The sequence below is a fragment of the Pseudonaja textilis genome, chromosome 13 (assembly GCF_049901715.1).
Source record: "Pseudonaja textilis isolate UNSWEBS1 chromosome 13, rPseTex1.2, whole genome shotgun sequence".
NCBI lineage: Eukaryota > Metazoa > Chordata > Lepidosauria > Squamata > Elapidae > Pseudonaja > Pseudonaja textilis.
The window spans coordinates 16992816-17012697 of NC_142002.1; the positions used below are offsets into that span (position 1 = coordinate 16992816).

Genomic DNA, 19882 nt, shown 5'->3' on the forward strand with positions numbered 1-19882 from the left:
AATTTATAATTATATCTATATCAATCTTTGTCAGCAAGGGATCATGTTTTACAACCAGAGAGATACTCTACAGATTTATCACCAACCATGTCAAAAGGCAACACTCTGGTGTATTAATATCACTCACAAAAGCCACATTAATCCCAGGTAATCTGGAGGGTTTTGCTGGATTTTTTATTTTTTATATTTTTTGATAGGGCTGAGCTGAAAGTTCTCCGATTAATTTTTTTCAGTCCCAAATGGAACCTCAGGGGAAACTAAAAGTCTTTCCGGATGTTTCTTGTGCTAATTTGGATTGAATTTCAAGCCAACGTCATAGAGCCAAAATTTGGTTACATTCATACAGAAACCAATTTAAAACTCTCTCTCTCCCTTCCTCCCTCCTTCCCTCCCCCATCTCTCTCCTTACAGATAAACAGAGTTAGAAGGGACCTTGTAGATCATCTAGTCCAACCCCTCCACACCCTAGCAGACCCCACACCTACCTACACACCCTTCCTTTCTTCTTCCTTCCTTCCTTCTTCCTTCCTTCTCCCTTCCTTCTCCCTTCCTTCTCTCTTCCTTCCTTCTTCTTCATTCCTTCTCCCTTCCTTTTTCCTCCCTCCCTCTGTCCTTCCTTCCTTCCTTCTTCCTTTCTTCTCCCTTCCTTCTCTCTTCCTTCCTTCCTTTTTCCTTCCTTCTCCCTTCCTTTTTCCTTCCTCCCTCCCTCCCTCCCTCCGTCCTTCCTTCCTTCTTCCTTCTTCGTTCCTTCTCCTCTTCCTTCCTTCCTTCCTTCCTCCCTCCCTTCCTCCCTCCCTCCCTCCCTCCTCCCTCCTTCCTTCCTTCCTTCCTTGCCTGACTTGAAACCTACATGGTAAAACTGAAGCTGTCATCTCTTTTCGTTTCATTAGTCTCTTAACTTGGTACGGTATGGTCAGATTCCCAGGAGTGTATGCCCAGATACATTCTTACATAAATATAAATGGTCTAGAACAAAGCTGGCTGAGGAATTCTGGGAGTCGAAGTCCACAAGTTGCCAAGGTTGGAGATCCCTGGTCTAGAACATTGGGGAACTTGTATTTCTGAGCCCTTGTGTAGCTTAACACAAGGGTACCGCCAGTCCATGGTCTGGCACGCTGGGCCCCAGCCTGCCAGCAACCGGTTCATGCAAACAAGCAAAGTCCCACCCGTGGGATGCAGGCAGCATGCAAATCCACGCCCCCGCCCCGCTTCCAGTCCACGGGAAAAGCTCTCTCCCACAGAATTGCACCCTGGTTACCAAATGGTTGGGGGCTGCTGCCCTAACGCAGAGAGTGGGAACTGGTGTGATGAGTGAAAGTGAAGTGGCCATGTCCCAGGAAGGAGGAAGTACATGCCAAAAGAGGGTGGGGAATGAAACAAGAGGCAACGGAGCTGGATAGGAGACAGAGGAAGAGAGTAAAGAGAGCCGCTTCCTAAAATCTCCCAGCGTTACCTTCATTGGGCTGAAAGGAGTAAGGGTTTAGTCCGGCAAGATTCTGTCTATGGTGCGTGAGCAAATCAAGAACTGAGCTGCGTCCGGATTGTTTCATGCCATTCTTGGGCTAAGCCAGACCCACGCTCCTCTACTCGTTGCAGAAGACCTTATGTCACCAGACTCGAAATTCTAGACCTAGACAACCTAGAACTATGCCACCTTCAGTCCGATCTAAGTATAGTATATAAAATCATACATTGCAATGTCCTACCTATCAATGAATACTTCAGCTTCAACCATAACAACACAAGAGCACACAACAGATACAAACTCAAGGTAAACCGCACCAAACTTGATTGCAGGAAATACGACTTCAGCAACAGAGTGGTCAATGTCTGGAATACTCTACCTGGCTCTGTGGTTTCTTCCCCAAACCCCAAAAGCTTTAACCTTAGACTGTCTACTATTGACCTCACCCCTTTCCTAAGAGGTCCGCAGGGGGCCTGCATAAGCGCACCAACGTGCCTACCGTCCCTGTCCTATTGTTTCTTTTATTTTTCTTATATGTACCTATTTCATGTATTCATAACTATATATATACTTATACCTATTATCTTGTAAGCGATTGACAAATCAAATCAAATCAAATAAATAAAAATAAATAAATAAATTTACCAACCCGGGGGGGGGAATGAAACTCAGCAACTCAACGCTCAGGTTTAAATGCCCAAGGAAAGGTGACCTTAAATTATCCAGTAGCTACGCAAGCCATACTCACACCACGTATCTTCTTAACCTCTTGTAGACTCTTTCTTCTCAACTTGACACCTTCCAAGTAACTTAGGCCCAGTAATTCCTACCCAGTACGGATGATGGGAGTTGTCCCAAGAGGGGAGAAGGGCAGGGGAGCCTTGATAAGCTACCCATCTTCCACTCTTAAAGGAGACACAGGACCTGTCATTGCTGTCAGGGTTCCGGCATCCACCCCCATTCAAATCATGAGTCTCTAGCCACATTTCTCAGAGTTAAAACAAAACAAAACATGTATTAGGATTGAACATGCCGGTGCTACCTGGGTGCAGCCAACTCTGAGACCCATCATTCATTTCCCCCTTGACCCTGGTCTTCCCCGCACCCCCTGGATGTATATTCTCCAATGGGACACATCCATAGCCAAGAGTCACCAATCATGCCTTCCGGTAATAATCTTGTGCGCCAGAAGCTTCGGCCACCTAGCAATTATCTATGAAAGCATTTAAGGAATGCACTGCTTTCCCCCAACTCCCTTTCTGCTGGCAACACTGAAAGACCAGAGAAATATTTTTAAATTGACAATTGCATAATATCCCAACGACCACAGACAGTAACCTCAACGGTAAGGCATCCTGTCCCAAGAAATCTACTTTGCTCCCGTTCTCTTTCAGCTCATCCTCTTTAATGCTCTAGGACAGATATGAGCTACATTAAATCCCTCGGCTCAGCTATCAATTAGTCATGGGCCACATTTGGCAACATCCCATCCAATTCTTTGCAAAGCAGCGTCTCATCCAAAGCCTTTTAAAAAGAGATGGCCGTTTTGTATTCTTTTGGTTTTCATGCCAAGAAAGAAAGAAAGAAAGAAAAAAACACACCCCACAGCTAGGTTTCTTTCTAAGGAAATTCCAGACTGGACTCAGGGTTTGTTTGTTTTTATTTGATTAGATTTAATTCCATCCTCCCAACTTTTAAGAAGAAGTTTCTTCAACTCCTCTCTGCGCTTACTCAAACACCAAGAAACCACGAAAGCGAAGTTAGTTAGTTAGCACTTAACTCTCTCCGTGGATAATATATTTCTTTTACTTTTTAAATAAACGTTATTTATCTTTTATCATTTTGAAAAGACAAACAACCAAAAATATAAATCTTATAAGATCAACAGTTTGTGACATTCATCTTATACTAATATTTTGTGCATTATTTACAAATATATAGAATTTGTGCGGATATAAATCGTTAACTTATCTAGTGTTTATCCCTATTTATTTACAATCCATTTACCAATCCAACAATCTATCTTTGCTCAATCCAATCATACCATTTTTCACACTTCTTGTAATCATCAGATTCCTTTTTCTCTTGTAAACTTAAAGTTAATTTCTCCATCTCGGCACAGCTCATTATTTTTTGAATGATCAATTCCTCTGGTGGCATACATGTGTGTTTCCAACATTGGGCATAGGCCATCCTGGCTGCAGTTAAAATGTGCAATATTAAACATTTTATATTTCTCCCATATTTCTTTCTGAATTTTCCCAATAAAAATAATTCTGGTTCTAATTCTATTTGCTCATTGGTAATCTCCTGTAACCATTTTTCAATTTTTAACCAAGGGAGAGAGAGAGGCCCAAGTCAGCAAAAACACTTTACGGATTTTGCAGTCTGCTGGACATTTTTGCCACTGTAGGAAGCTTTTATAAAATGAAGTCTTAGAAACATTTCGCAAAATCCATCCTGGATTATTTTCTCCAGCATTTGATGACACTGTAATCCTTTCAAGGAAATGCACCGAGTCTATTTTCCTCCATAATAAGGAACCACTGATAATGTCAACCATAACCTGACATGACCAGCCATCCTTTCTTCCTCCTCTTCTTCTTCTTCTTCTTCTTCTTCTTCTTCTTCTTCTTCTTCTTCTTCTTATTATTATTCTTATTATTCTTATTATTCTTATTCTTCTTCTTCTTCTTCTTATTATTCATTTTATTGTTTAAAAACAAAATTACAAATCTTTATTTACATTAACAGCACTGTGTCATTAGTAATACATATCTTTGCTTTTATACCTATACATCAATTCTTATTTCTATATTCTACCCAAATGTACCACCTATCCCAAACTGCATAATAGTCCGATTTATCCTTGCCTTTTAATTCCGCTGTGAATTTATCCATTTCTGCACAGTCATCCTTTCAATCGAGCCAACCACCACTGGAGTTTGAAGAACAGACTAATGGTCCTATACTGGTCATATAGCCTCTTGCCAGAGGTGGGTATTCAGCCGGTTCTGACCCAGTTCTGGAGAACCGGTAGCGGAAATTTTGAATAGTTCAGAGAACCGGCAAATCCCTCCTCTGACTGGCCCCGCCCCCATCCCTTCTCTGCCTCCCGAGTCTCGGCTGGGTTTTCTTTGGTTGCCCTGCGCAGGAGAACGGAGCTGGAAAGCAGGTTAGTGGGGTGGGGAGGGAATGGAGATTTTACAGTGTCCTTTCCCTGCCACGCCCACCAAGCCACGCCCACCAAGTCATGCCCACCAAGCCACGCCCACAGAACCGATAGTAAAAATATTTGAATCTCAGCACTGCCTCTTGCTCTTCTAAATCCACATCTTCTGAAAATGTTTACCGTCAGGGTACAGGCAGTCGTCGACTTAACAACCACCATGGAGCCCCAAATTTCCACTGTTCAGTGAGTTTTGCCCCATCTTACAACTTTCTCCACATAGTTGCTAAGTGAATTACTGCAGTGGTTACGTTAGTCACACGGTTGTTAGTGAACCTGGCTTCGCCATTGGCGTTGCAGGTCGCAAAAGGGGGAATCCCATGGCCGAGGGACACTGTGACCGTCGTAAATATGAACCGGTTGCCAAGCATCTGAATTTCGATTATTTTTGACCACGGGGACACCTCAATGTTTGAAAGTGTGTGAATAATGGTCGTAAATCACATTTTTCAGTGCCGTTGTAACTTTGAACCATCACCAAATGAACTGTTGTAAGTCAAGGACTACCTGTATAAAGACACCATCTTAAAAGCCTGTTTCTTTCTAACTTGTTTTATTCTTCATCAAAAAACAAAAACGGGCTATGGACACCTAACATCAAAAACGTCATCAAAAAAGCACAACGAAGAATGTTCTTTCTGCGCCAACTCAGGAAGCTCAAACTGCCCAAGGAGGTGCTGATCCAGTTCTACAGAGGAATGATTCCGTCTGTCATGGGCACCTCTATAATGGACTGGTTTGGTTCTGAAACCCAGCAAGACAGACCCAGACTCCAGGGGATAATTAGGACTGCAGAAAAAACAATGGCTACCAACCTGCCTTCCATGGAGGACCTGTATCCTACGCGAGTCAAAAAGAGGGCTGTGAAAATATCTACAGACCCCTCACATCCTGGACATAAACTATTTCAACTCCCACCTCAAAACGACACTATAAAGCCCTGCACACCAGAACAACTAAACACAAGGACAGTTTTTTGCCCCAAACACCATCACTCTACTAAACAAATAATTCCCTCAACACTGTCCAACTATTTACAAAGTCTGCACTACTATCACTATTAATCTTCTCATCACTCCTTATCACCCATCCCCTCCCACTTGTGACTGTAGGACTGTAACTTCGTCGCTTGTATCGTAATGATTTATACCGACTGTTTCCTAGTATGATTTGATTACTTATTGTTCCCTATGACTATCATTAAGTGTTGTACCTGATGATTCTTGACTCTTGACGAATGTATCTTTTCTTTTATGGACACTGAGAGCATTTGCACCAAAGACAAATTCCTTGTGTGTCCAATCACACTTGGCCAATAAAAAGAATTCTATTCTATTGTTCTGAGTTCCCTTTTCATGCTCCTCTAACTCAGGAGAGTTTGGTCTTTTCTGCAAGACTCTTCACATCTTTTCTATACTAAGGTAAGTCTCTATTTCTCCCCACCCCCCAAAAAATCTATCTTTATGGAACACCTTGCCCCAGAGGTCCAGTTCCCCCATACCACACCACTTGCTGATTTTTGCTAAAAACACTGCTCTTCTGCCAAGCTGTTCAAAATTAAGTAGCGCTAGAAATGCTTCATATTGGGTTTTGGTGCCTTGCTTTATATTAGTTATTGGAGAGTACAGTCATTTTTAATTAGTATAGTCTGAATTTTTCAGGAGATTGAGTTCTTTTCATTCTCATTGCCAATTTTAATACACTAACAATCACCCAGAGCCTTGGAGCTGGTGGAATGCATGTTTAGGGAATAAATATAAAATGAATAAATTGATGCCTTTCCCCCTTTTCCTTCTTAATCTAATATTGCTTTCCATTCTGCAGTTGTTCTTTTCTCCAGCAATGTGTTGCGTTTCCAGCAGAGTTTGGAGCTCAACGAAGCCTGTTTGTTTGCTTCCTATCTCAAAGACTTCCAAATTCTGGACAACATGAGAGCTTCACCTTCTAAATGACACAACTGTACCCACTGCAATGCAAAACAAACATTTGAAAACAACAACAACTGCAGGAGGAAAACGGGGACTTGACGCGGAGATGCGTGTAGGCGGTATTGTATCTTGGCAATTGTTGCCCAAATATTGAGTAATGCATGGAGGACTTGCTTGCTGAACTATTCCTGGAGAAATTTGGAGAGGCTGTCTCCATTTTCTTTAAAGATTGCAAAGTTGGGTTAGGTTGGTGGGCTTTCTTTTGTGGTGTCCATCAACCCATCAACACATTTCCTTCATGGATCATCTCTATTTAAGTAATCATGGATAACATTAGGAAAACATCCTTCATCCCAGTTTCTCTTGATCTCATTCAAGTCCACACTCACAAATTTCTCAAAGTTCTTCTGAAGAACAGACGGAAAACAGGATGGAAGGGTACAACATACAAAGAAGACAAATCTCATAGAGGAAGAATCACAATGAACTCTGGCTGAAGAACACAAGTTTAGTAAGATCATGTCAATCAGCATGGAATGGAGAGTATCAAATATGACACAGTTGGGTTCTCTTTTATTTAAAAGTTCGAAAATGATTCCCACCATCCATTTGGGGATAAAGAACCCACAGGTTCAAATTTAGTTAAAAAAAAAAACCTAGGAAGTAGACCGAGGTTAGGTGAAAATCAACACCTTTGAGAATCCACCTTTGTTTTCAAGCAGAGAATTTTCCACCTGTCATCATCCTAAACTTTTCAATGCTGGTTAGCAAAGGATTTTTCCTCAGCTCATTGTTATCACAGCAAGAGAAATTAGACTTCACAGCCTTCATGTTTCCAGAAACACATAAATGGGAAGCCCAAAATAAGTTTGAGGCAGGAGGTCAAGATAATTATAATTCACAATTGGGGATTGAATTAACAGGCAAGTTTACAGGAATTTACTTAGGAAAACCCTAGGGCTGGATTGGTTCACTGAGACTTCTTCTCCAGGAAGTCCGTAAAAAAATTGTTGCCTTTGAAATCTTTTAAGGAGAAAGCAAACTTAAGTTTGATCATTCTGGACAAACCATCACTGATGTGCTAGTCCAACATTCTGGCCTTGGCTTGTATCTTCGACAAGCCAGGTTTTCCATGGCAGCCTGTTCTCAGCAGGTTTACACGAACCACCTTGTTTAATGTGGTTTCTCCCAGCAGATTCGTTCACAAAACCAACGTGCAGCCACCAAGAGAAACATTTAGACATCAAATCCAACAGCTGCCAATTCTGTAGCTTGTGCCGCCACCCGGCTGGCATCAGATTGACAGAGAAATGTGTATTTTCCACTGGCCAAATTAGGAACAAATAGGACAATTTCACCCAAAGAAAGAGATTGATGGGGGACAAATTAAAAAGAACCGATTAGGAACCCACGGTTTGAATGCCAATCAAGAGTAATGCTTGCATTTTCTCTATCCATTAATGACTTTTTGTTGCCTTGTGACCAACATACATTCAAATCCCGTTCAAAAAAAAAAATGCTGAGGTTGATAGAGAAATAACAGAAAGGGTGACATTCAGCTTTAGATCAATGGCAGAAGTGAATTCTACATTCAGAACTTCCTGAAAGCTTCTAACCCTGGTTCTCTTTGGCTTCTCTCAACCGACAGAAGGTCGGTTGTGTTGCATGCTTGCGAAGGCCTGGTGTGGGCCAACAAAACCCACAGAAGGACAAGCGTGCCAAGCCAGAAGGAAACACAGTTTGTGAAAGCTGGAACGGGTAAAATATGTCTCCTTATTAACATAAGGGCACATGGCGGCTTCCCCAACAGTCAACAAACATTTTGTGTTTTGCCACTTGGAAACCAAAGAAACACAGAAACACAAAAAGCAAGTCAGAGTTGGGAATTCTTCTCCGGTTCTGAGGTTTAGAGAGTAAAGGAAGTGATCTGCAGGTGCCGTTGACTGGACAAAGCATTTCTCAAGTCCACAAGGTCCAGAGAGCACACGAAAAAGCAGCTCAGGCTAGATCACTTCCTATAATTCCCTAAAACTAAAGAAACGGAGAAGAGTTAGATCCAAAGGTGCTTTTTCCAAAGGGCAATTGGACCTTTTTTGTTTTCTCCTTGAAGCTTCTTCAGTTCTGAGTGAATGGTGGATAATGGAAGGATTTATTCTTCCATTCTCCAGTCAAAATCCTTCCTTCCTTTCTCCCTCCCTCCTTCCCTCTCTTTCCTTCTTCCCATTCTCCTTCTTTCCTCCCTCTCTCCCTCTTTTCTTCTTCTCATTCCCCTTCTTTTCTTCCTTCCTCTCCTCCTTTCCATCTTCTCATTCTCCTTCCTTCCTCCCTCTTCCCCTTTCCTTCTTCTCATTCTCCTTCCTTTCTCCTCCCTCCTTCCCTCTCTTTCCTTCTTCTCATTCTCCTCCCTCCCTCCCTCTCTCCCTCTTTTCTTCTTTTCCCTCCCTTTCCCCCTCTTTTCTTCTTCTCATTCCCCTTCTTTTCTTCCTTCCTCTCCTCCTTTCCATCTTCTCATTCTCCTTCCTTCCTCCCTCTCCCCCTCTTTTCTTCTTCTCCTTCTCCTTCTTTCCTTCCTTCCTCTCCTCTTTTCCTTCTTCTCATTCGCCTCCCTCCCTCCTCCCTCCCTCCCTCTCCCCTTCTTTCCTTCTTCTCATTCCCCTTCTTCCCCCTTCCTCTCCTCCTTTCCATCTTCTCCTTCTCCTTCCTCCCTCCCTCTTCCCCTTTCTTTCTTCTCATTCTCCTTCCTTCCTCCCTCTTCCCTTCCTTCTTCTCATTTTCCTTCCTTCTTCCCTCTCCCCCTCTTTCCTTCTTCTCATTCTCCTTCCTTCCTTCCTCCTCTCCCCCTCTTTCCTTCTTCTCATTCTCCTTCTTTCCTTCCTTCCTCTCCTCCTTTCCTTCTTCTCATTCTCCTTCCTCCTTTCCTTCCTTCCTTCCTAACACCCAATGACACGGGCTATTAAATTATTTGACATCAAATATCGGGGCCTGCCAAACGCAGTCCCAAGGGCCAGCCAGATCAGGTGGCAAGGAGAGAAGTCACCTTGCTAGGAAACTGGGAGACCTAAGAAACCAGGGCTGTTAAGATGGAGACGAGAAGTCTTGGGAATGTGGCTTTATCAGTTTACGGAAGATAACGCTTTCCCCATTTAGAGAAGCTCGGATGCATTCCGAGACCTTCCCGGCACAGGCTATCTGCATGTGTGCGTGTATTGACCAAATATGCGGAGTGTGAACATTTATAGAGCAGATATAAAGTCTGAAGAACACTTCCCGTCTTAGCGCTGCCTCCCAACAGGGTCTCCAGCACGGGGGTGGTGGTGGGTGGCGTTAGGACCCCCATTGTGCCCAGACAAACATAGTTACGGAGGAAGAGAGCTGGAATTTAGCAAGCCTTGGCTTCCGTTTCCAACACAGAGGGTGCGTTCCCACATGCATATTGAAGCATGCTCGCCTGGAGATCAGGCTCCTTATAGTAGGAAGCAGGAAATGTCTTTCTGTTCAGGGTCCACATTGCAACTTGGGCTGAATTGTGAGCAGGGGTCTGATATTCCAATATCTCAGGGGCTGCCCCAAAGAAGAGGGAGTCAAGCTATTCTCCAAAGCACCTTAAAGGCAGGACAAGAAGCGATGGATGGAAACTAACCAAAGAGAGAAGCAACCTAGAACTAAGGAGGAAATTACATACGAAGAGAATTGAACTGGACTATGCTAATATAGTTATGATGGGAGATTTTAATGGAACTGTAGACCCCAAACTGGACTATACAGCACAGGAAACAATAAAGCAAAACAGAAAGACTCTCCCTAAATCTTTTTTTAAAAAATGGTAGATGAACACTGGAGGTTTTTAAGAAGAGACTGGACAGCCACTTGTCTGCAATGGTATAGGGTCTCCTGGTTGAGCAGGGGGGTAGACTAGAAGACCTCCAAGGTCCCTTCCAACTGTTTTTTATTCTGTTATCCGATGGTGCCATTCTCCAAAACTTCTGGACTTTGATTTTACATGTTGGTGGGCCTGGGTGGGTTAAAAGGGACAATATAACCAAGGCTTCTATTTTGCCTGCACGCTCATTAGAAATTTTTTTTAAAAAAACATTATCCTAGACTTGAGAGGGGTACAGTGAAGGCCTTCCACTCCTGAAAATCTTAAATGTTCATTTTTATTCAAAACCTCGCCACCCCTTCAACCCTGACAATTCCCAGCTGACTTTGGCTGGTCTCCAAAACCTAAGCAAGATTTGACCTGGTTAGTAGTTAGATGGGAGGTTGCCAGAAAAACCCCAAACTTCAAAAACACTCTGGAAGAAAGTAACCGAAACGATCTCCTTGCTGTTGCCAAGAAAATCACATCAATGTGTTCCTGAAGTCATCCAGAATCAAATCCCTCAAAGTTGTTAACACCATCAACTACTGAATAAATGCAATTTATCAGTCAAGTCTACTCAAAGTTCCTCCCTTTCTTCTTTTTCTTCCTTCCTTCCTCCCCCTTTGTCCCTTTGCTATCCTTCCTCCCTTCCTTCCTTCTCCTCCCTCTCCTTCCTTTCTCTCCTTCCTTCCCTTCCTTCCTTCCTCCCTCCCTCTCCCTCCCTCCCTCCCTCCTGCCTCCTTTCTTCCTTCCTTCCTCCTTCCTCCCCCTTGTCCCTTTGCTTTCCTCCCTCCCTCCCTCCTGCTTCCCGTCCTTCCCGTCCTTCCTTCCTTCCTTCCTTCCTTCCTTCCTTCCTTCCTTCCCTCCCTCCCTCCCTCCCTTTGCGTCCCTTCCTTCCTTCCTTCCTCCCCCTTGTCCCTTTGCCTTCCTCCTCCTCCATCCCTCCCTCCTCCTTCCTTCCTTCCTGCTTCCCTCCCTCCTCCCTCCCTCCTCCTGTGTCCCCCTTCCTTCCATCTCCTCCCTCTCCTCCCTCTCCTTCCTTCCTTCCTTCCTTCCTTCCTTCCTTCCTTCCTTCCTTCCTTCCTTCCTTCCTTCCTTCCTTCCTTCCTTCCTTCCCCAGCTGGCTTTCATGGCTAAGAAGGTACTTGAAGCCAGAGCCTCCCACTTTCTAGCCTGGTGCTTTAACCCCTAGTCCAAACTACCTTCCCGGCCTCCAGCTTCTGTGGCATTTTGAACGCGACCCTTTCCCCACAGGAAACAACGATCTGAAGCAACTTAGCTGTGTGCGAGAGAAAGCGCACACCCAATCGCTCTATCCCACATGCAAAAACAACAACAACAAAAACCAGAGAGATTAATTTCAATTCAATTTAAACTAAATAAACAATAGATACTTTCCAAAATTCTCCACGGGGACACTCAGTTAATGATAGCAATTCTAACTGCTGGTTTAAAGTGCCAACTTGGGAGACTCCTTAAAAAATAATAATAATCTACTCAGAAAAGTTGCACACACTCCATTCTGGATCACAGGAGCTGGTAGAAGGGAGGGGGCTGGGCTGAAGCAGCCACCCATATTTCAAGCTGACAGGTTTCTTACAATCCTGAGGATGGGGGAGTAAGCCCTCTCATCCGGCCCGTTTTCAGATCCGAACTTGGTTCTGCTGTCTTCTTCTACGTGCCAATTTCAGCACCAAACCCAATCAAGTCCCAGAAAGTCATCATGCTGGTGGAGAAAGACTTATAAGATTGCAGGATCCAATCTGGATTGGTCACTGGGACCAGAAAGTTTAATCCTCTGAACTTTCGGACTCCTGAGCCCATCCTCGGGGAACTTCTCTCCAGCAGAGTATGTGCTTTGGGCTATTCTGTGCATGGTATTTATATGGTACCTGTTGCATGTGACTTTTTAGTTGTTGATGGCTGGCTATGAAGTCATTGGCTGTTGTTTCCTTCTGCTGCGAAGCCCTTTGCCTCCTGACTACATGATAAGCTGGGGTATAAATCAGCATTTCTGTTGACTGATGAGGCACCTGTTTCCCAGGCTGCAATCCCTTCTCTGGCTGTTTTTGTGCCTGCTCGTCTGACCATCTTAATAGCTGCAACATTGAATGTGTGCAGGGGTGGGATTCTCCCAGTTTGCCCCTATTCGCTAGAACCAGTTGTTAACATTCGAAGCAGTTCGGAGAACCGGTTGTTAGAAGAAACTTTTACTGGCCTAATCCTGTAAGGAAGGCAGGAAGGAAACATTCTGGTGTTGCTGACAGAAACTGCCTCTCCGTTAACTCTTATTACATTCTTGGCAGGACTAGACTTCCTGTCTCAGGAACTTCTCTGGAGATTTTTTCCCCTTCTTTGCTGGTACTTTGCTCATGTGGAATGACCATTCAAAGTTACAATGGCACTGAAAAAAGTGACTTATGACCCCTTTTCACACTTACAACTGTTGCAACATCCCCACAGTCATGAGAGGCCAGGCGAGGAGATGCGTGCCTCAATGTGAGTGATGTTGAGTTGGCCACACCCAGCCAATAACATGACCCCCAAGCCATGTCCACCCAGCCAATACCATAACCACCAAGCCACACCCACCACCTAAGCCAGCCCCACAGAACCGGTTGTTAAAAACTTTGAATCCCACCCCTGAATGTGTGTCCTTCTTCCTCACAATGTGGTGCGTGCAACCAGGCACCACATAAATAATACGCATAGAATAGTCCAAAACCTATGTTCTGGTGAGAGGGAGAAATTTCCTGAGGATGGGTTCCTGCATGAATCCAAAAACTCGGAAAACTAAACCTCTGGTCTTGGCGACTGATCCAGATTGGATCCTGCAACGTTATCCTGTGGACGCGGATATTTGCCTTCATTCATGAGACGGATTATTGAGTGTGCCCTCAAGTCATTGCTGATTCTGGATGACCACCTAGGTAGAACTTCTCCATGATGGTCTGTCCACAATCTGCTCTTCAGGACGTCCAACAGTTCTCCATCGTTGCTGTTATGGAGTCCCTGGACACAGGCTGTCCCCTTCTGTTTTTTCCTCTCACCATCCACAACCTTACAACCTTCTCCAGAGAGATGGAACGAGAAGGAGGCAACGTTGACTTGCTTTGCCCAACAGACTCCATTCTAGCGTTGTAGGTGGGGAGCTGGGTAAATCTATGGCAACCCCAAATCGAGAGTCGGGTAGTATCCTTTCCAACGAACCCGTTTTCACAAAGCTTCCTTGAGCTTTTAACACAATTTATTAGTTGAAAAATGTACTAGTAGACTTCGGATTGCGGGCTGTCCTTCCAGTGGGTTATTCCAGAGATTATTCCTAGGCCCTGTCTATGGTTCCTGTTAGGACTGTACACTCTGGGTTGCTTCGAATGTGTCTCAAGGTTGGGTTACACCTTTGATCCTCTTGGCCCATCAAACCTGAGGAGGAAGGTTTTGGAATATTAAGAAGCTTTGTCATTCTCAGTGACTAACTAGAGATTTCCAGGAGGACTTCAAAGGCTTACCGTTAGACAACTAACAATATTCAGAGATTTACTGAATATGCATGAACTTTTCTTTGCTCTCCGGGCTGCTAATAACTGACGGTGATTAATATCCCTTATGAATGTGGCCTTTTGCCTTTTCAATTCTCAGCCAGGAGCTGCAATCGGTCTAGTCTACAGCAAGGAATTCCAGTCGCTAATTCCAGAGGTGCTTTCTGAGTTATGCCATCAACTAAAAGCGTGGGCATTAGTTCACCTGGGCTCCCAAGGTTAGGGAGAAGGAGAAATCTCTCTCTCTCTCTCTCTCTCTCTCTCTCTCTCTTTTCCTTGGAGTTTTTCCAAACTGATGCCATCCTAGGGTTTTTTTTTTTCACCCTAGTCAACTTTGTCATATTTTTATGAATAAAGACCAAATGACAGTGGGAAGGAAGGTAGGAAGGAAGGAAGGAAAGAAAGAGCATCAGGGAGAGAAAGAGGGAGGGAGGAAAAGAAGGATGGAGGGAGAGAGAAGGAAGAAGGGAGGGAGGGAAGGAAGGAAGGAGGGACAGAAAGAGGAAGGGAGGCAGGGAAAGAAGGAAGGAAGGAAGGAAGGAAGGAAGGAAGGAAGGAAGGGGAGAGTGAGGGAGAGAGAGTGAGGAGGGAGGGAAAGAAAGATGGAGAGAAGGAAGAAGGGAGGGAGGGAAGGAAGGAAGGAGGGAGGGACAGAAAGAGGAAGGGAGGCAGGGAAAGAAGGAAGGAAGGAAGGAAGGAAGGAAGGAAGGAAGGAAGGAGGAGGAGGAGGGAGGGAAAGAAAGATGGAGGGAAGGAAGGAGGAGGGAGAGAGGGAACGAAGGAAAGAAGGAGGGAGGGACAGAAAGAGGAAGGGAGGCAGGGAAAGAAGGAAGGAAGGAAGAAAGGAAGGAAGGAAGGAAGGAAGGAAGGAAGGAAGGAAGGAGGGAGGGAGGGAAAGAAAGATGGAGGGAGGGAAGGAAGGAAAGAAGGAAAGAAGGAAAGAAGAGAGGGGAGGGAGGGAGGGAGGGAGGAAGGAGATGGAAGATGGAAGGAAGGAAAGAACCATTTTGTTCACTTCTGATAGAGCAACCCAGAAACAGCAGCCCATTTCCACAGTCGACCTACGACTACTGCAACGTCCAACGTCAGGATTTCTTCAACACTCTGATCCAGAACGAGGTCCAGTAATACGAAAGCTTTCAAGTTTCAAGATTTCGCTGCTGTCTGGGACAGATTTGCATCCAGGAAGGGAGACGAAGGGAATTTTCTCTTTTCTCCTTGAACGGCCGTCTTGTCAACTCAAGCAGGCTGTGGGATGCTTGGTGAGGGATAAAAGGAAGATTAAATGGCATTTTTGTCCCGTGTAATGGGCGTTACGGATCTGCCGAGCAATTAAGGCAGTGATTATCGTTGTTTTGAGGAGCAAGAAAATCTACCTCATCTTCATGGATTTCCCATCTGAAGAAGACAATCCTACCCCAGGCCTAGTTTCCTTGGGACCGAATATTTTTCAGATATGCTGCTTCAGAACATGGAGGCTTTGCTTACCCTATGGTAGCACGTGCCTACTCACACGGCCATCTTCCATTCAGTTTTCCTCTTCTTTCCCAAAACGTCTGAACCCATCCCAGCTGGGAGAAAACTCCAAAAGTGGGATTCTGCCTGACATAAACCAAACTCCTTTGTTTCGACATTTCTCAGTCCTCGGCTTATGACTATAAATGGAGGGAGGGCAGGACCCCCAATCACTAAGCAAAGGGGGTTGAGTGGTGCCTGATTTTAGGACCTTTTCGCTGAGGTTGGTAAGCGAATCACCAAACAGGGGTTGGGATTCAGCCGGTTCGCATCAGTTCAGGGCAAAGCGGTTGTTAACTTTCTGAGCAAACTGGTTGTTGGAATGAATCCTTAAGGGCAGGGAACCGCTTGTTAAATTATTTGAATCCCACCCCTGGTTGTAAGTCAAGGAACACCTGTATGAAAACGAGCAATCGTGGTTGAAAGACGGCAAGCCGCGACGCTGAAGAAATCCACAAAATACTTTCTCGATCACGTGCTTCATTTCTTAAACCTCAAAGGCCCCTCTCCCCTCTTTTAGCCTGCATATTAAAAGCCCCAATCGCTTCCCTCTTTCATTTTGGCACAGTTGTTGTATAAGCCGATTGTAATTAAAATCAACACCATCGGCCTCTTGATTGCATGCTAACTCGTCTCTTATGGCTTGGAAAGTTGGACTGCACAGCATAAGGTTGCTTTGCAACCAGGTAATTATACTTGTTTTAAAAAATGAAACCCCTCCTAGGTTTCCTGGGGTTCAGACAATAAATGGGAAAAAGTGTGTGTGTGTGTGTGGCGGGGCGGGAACACACCACCAAAGTTAATTTGGGCCACTTATTTCCTCTTAGCTTCTCTCCATCCCAGGGAATTAAGGGTCTGTTGAGCAAAAATAAAACCAGATGAAACAGAAGGCTAGCAAGCAAGCAAGAAAAAAATTCCTAAAATAAAATAATTAAAAGCACTTGAAGGCCAGTCGAGGAGTAATGGGTGGAAACTGAACAAGGAGAGATTCAACCTGGAAATATAAGGAGGAATTTTCTGACAGTGAAAGCAATCAATCCATGGAACAGAAGTTGGCTTCGGAAGTTGTGGGAGCTTCATCCCTGGAGGTTTCCAAGAAGAGATTGGACTCCCATCTGTCAGAAATGGTGTAGGGTCTCCTGCTTGGGCAGAGGGTTGGACTAGATGACCTACAAGGCCCTTTCCAACTCTGTTATTCCATATTCAGTGGAATGACTTGCCCTCAGAAGTTGTGGGAGCTTCATCACTGGAGGCTTCCAAGAAGAGATTGGACTCCCATCTGTCAGAAATGATGTAAGGTCTCCTGCTTGGGCAGAGGGTTGGACTAGATGACCTACAAGGTCCCTTCCAACTCTGCTAATCTGTTAATGTTGATGCTTGTCTAAAGAGATGGGCCAGGAATGAATCTTTCTTTGATTTTACAATGCAAATATCCACCCTGGATGAACAAAACCTGCCTTACATAGAGGTAGTCCTGGACTTATGACCCCCATTGAGGTCAGCGCTTCCATTGTTTAAGCACGACAGTGAAGTGAATCTCTCCGAATGCAATGACCATTTTTTGTCACAGTTGTTAAGCAAGTCATGTCCTTGTTAAGCAAATCCGGCAGGAAGGGCTGAATTTTCGAACTTCTTAAGGAACCAAATATATTGGACAAGTGGAAGGAAGGAAGATTCACAGGGTTTTATTGGATGTGGGGGGTTTCAGCTCCCAGAATTCCCCAGCCAGCATGCTGAGGAATTTTCAGGTGTGTGGACTTCAACTCCCAGAGTTCCCCTGATGAATATGGGGCATTTCACCTCCCAGGGATTCTGGGATTTGAAGTCCACCCATCTCAAAGTTGCCAAGATGGAGAAACATTGCTCTACACACAAGCATTGCATAAAACAGTTGGACCCCACAATTGTCCTCATCCCTCTGGTTTATCCCTCTGGCTGTGCTTCTCCTCCTCCTCCCCACAAGGCCCTTCTCCTTGTCCCCCTTCACCCATTTTTTACTAGAGGAAGGCAGAGAAGATTCCGCTGTACCGGATTAAATTCTCCACCGGGATGAAGGAATTTGTTCTGATGGGAGAACCCAATCCAAGTCCCTTTTCCCTGCTCCTTGGGAGTATCCCTCCCTCTCACAGCCCAGCCCACCTTGCAGGGTTGTTAGGAAGATCGAGTTCACCTCCCAGCCTCACTCAGCCACGCACACCCCAAAGTTACAGGTGGAATAAATCCCACCGGATCGAGTCCTATTAAATCTCTCCCCTGGCCATCACTTGAAATCTTGAAGAGACTGGACTGCCATCTGTCAGAAATGGGGTAGGGTCTTACAAGGTCCCTTCCAACTCTGATTATCTGTTATCTGGCCCAAACTCAAGAATCCAACGGCCCCTTTCCCAGCTAATAACTTGAATGAAAAGGGGCTACGCTTTGGACGAGCTTTGAATAAGAAAAAGGGTCCCCTAATTCCTGATTCAACCCCCCACCCTCCTTGGTTCTCCCAGACAGGGTTCAAACTATACCGGGCAAGAAAGTTACAAAGGCATCGAAGTACCAGAGCCCAACACGCCCCGTTTCCCACACCCGACAGCTTCACTCCGGATTCACCCACAAAAAGGTGGTTGAACGGTAGAAATTTTGTTTCAAAGACGAGCCATTTGTTGTGTGAAACGGCGTTAAGAGCTTGGGGGTTGGACTGGAAGACCTCTAAGGTCCTTTCCAACTCTGTTATTCCCCCAAAGCCGTCCAAACGGGTCTGGCCACCTGGTAACCCTGGGCAATTGGGGAGGTGGAGGTGGGATACCTGAAGTCGCTGTAAGGGTGGATGATCCAGAAGCCGGCCGACTTGACCCTCTCTTGTTCTCTCTCCACCGCCTTCTGGCTGCCGAACATCCGCAGGGAGAATTTGTTCACGCCGGGCTGCAGCAGAGCCCCAAACTGACGTTGCATGAAGCCGGCTTGGCCGAACTGGAGCTCGTCGTCCGGGCTGATCTGGTCCCCCGACGCCCCCCCGGCGCCTTCCACCTTCACGAAGGCCGCGTCGGGCGGCGGGTCCTGGCGGGGAGCGCCCACCGGGGTGGAGGAAGACGAAGAGGAGGCGGCGGCGGCGGCGTGGGGGGCTTCCGCCAGGCCCGGGGGGCTCCGCTCGTCGTCCGGGGAGGCGGCTTGGCCTTCGTGGCCGATCAGGCGGCGACCCTCGGCCGAGTCGTGCGGGTGGCGGCCGGCAAGAGACGAGCGGCTGCCCTTCAGACGCCGACAGTCGCCGTTGGTGCTGCTCTTGGCGCTCGGCCGGCCAAGCCCGCCGCCCGCCGCCGCCGCCGCCTCTGCGCCCTCCGCAGGGCCGGCTTCCGAGGCTCGGGAGGCCGGGCCGGGCCTCGACGGGTCCACCGGACCTCCTGCGGCCGTCGGCCCGGGGACAGCGGCGGAGGAGGGCGAGAGCGGGTGCAAGCGGATGCTTTTGCGCCGCGCATCCTTGCAACCGCCGCCACCGCCACCTCCTCCTCCTCCTCCTCCTCCGTCCTCCTCCTCCTCGTCCATCAGCGAAGCTTTGGGCGCGATCTGCTGCGGGAGGCTGTAGAGCCGCTTGCGCATCGACGGCGGCAAGCGATCCATGGCCCGTTCCCGACGAGCGGGCCGTGGGAAGGGAGGCGAGCTCCAGGCAGCTGGAGGGCGGCGGGGACGCCCCCGGCTCTGCCCTCCTCTTTCTCCTTCTCCCCGCCGGGTCCGGCCGGCTCCAGGCTCAGGGGGCGGCAGCCAGCTGCCCGGACGCCGCGCTGGTCATCCTCTCCTTGCCGGCTGGGCTTGGCTGCTTGGAAGCTGGGGGAGGGCAGGGGGGTCTCCCCGCCGGACACGAAGGTCGAGGAGCAGGGCCGGCCGGCCGCGGAAAGAGCGGAGAGCCCTCCAGGGAAGCCGCCCCCTTTCCTCTCTCCCTTCCCAGGTCCCAGGAAGGGGGGGGGCGTCCCCCCCCCACTCTCCCCCCTCCCGGGCTAGCAGCTGGGAGGCTGAGCCGCCGCCTTGACGGGCCCACCGAGCCGCTTCAGGAGGCGAGCGAGCCGGGGGCGCCGCCGGGACATCTCGGCCGGGAGGTTCCCCGAGGACCAGCCCGGAGCCGCGTCTGCTTCTTCCCGAAAGGCGACATCGTCACAAGGAGGAGGAGGAGGAGGAGGAAGAGGAAGGCGGGAGGGCGGCGGTTGCGGGGCGCAACAACCGCACCACGCGGAGGCTCGGAGCCGAAGCGGCGGCGGCGGCGGCGGCGGCGTCAGGGCGCAGCGGGGCCGCTGATCACCAGGACTTGCGCGCCCCGGTTGGGGTTACATCACTGCTGCTGTTGGCTCCCATCTCTCCGGGTTCAGGCAG

General features: G+C 47.0%; 1 protein-coding gene across 1 annotated transcript in view; it reads right to left on the minus strand.

Moving 5' to 3' along the window:
- HCN4 (hyperpolarization activated cyclic nucleotide gated potassium channel 4) overlaps positions 1 to 19170 on the minus strand; it is a 58239-nt gene extending 39069 nt beyond the window's left edge. The window contains exon 1 of the mRNA XM_087941548.1: positions 18330 to 19170. Within this exon, the coding sequence (XP_087797674.1) occupies positions 18330 to 19138 (809 nt within the window). The 5' untranslated portion in view covers positions 19139 to 19170. The remainder of the gene's footprint in view (positions 1 to 18329) is intronic.
- Positions 19171 to 19882: the final 712 nt, after the last annotated feature.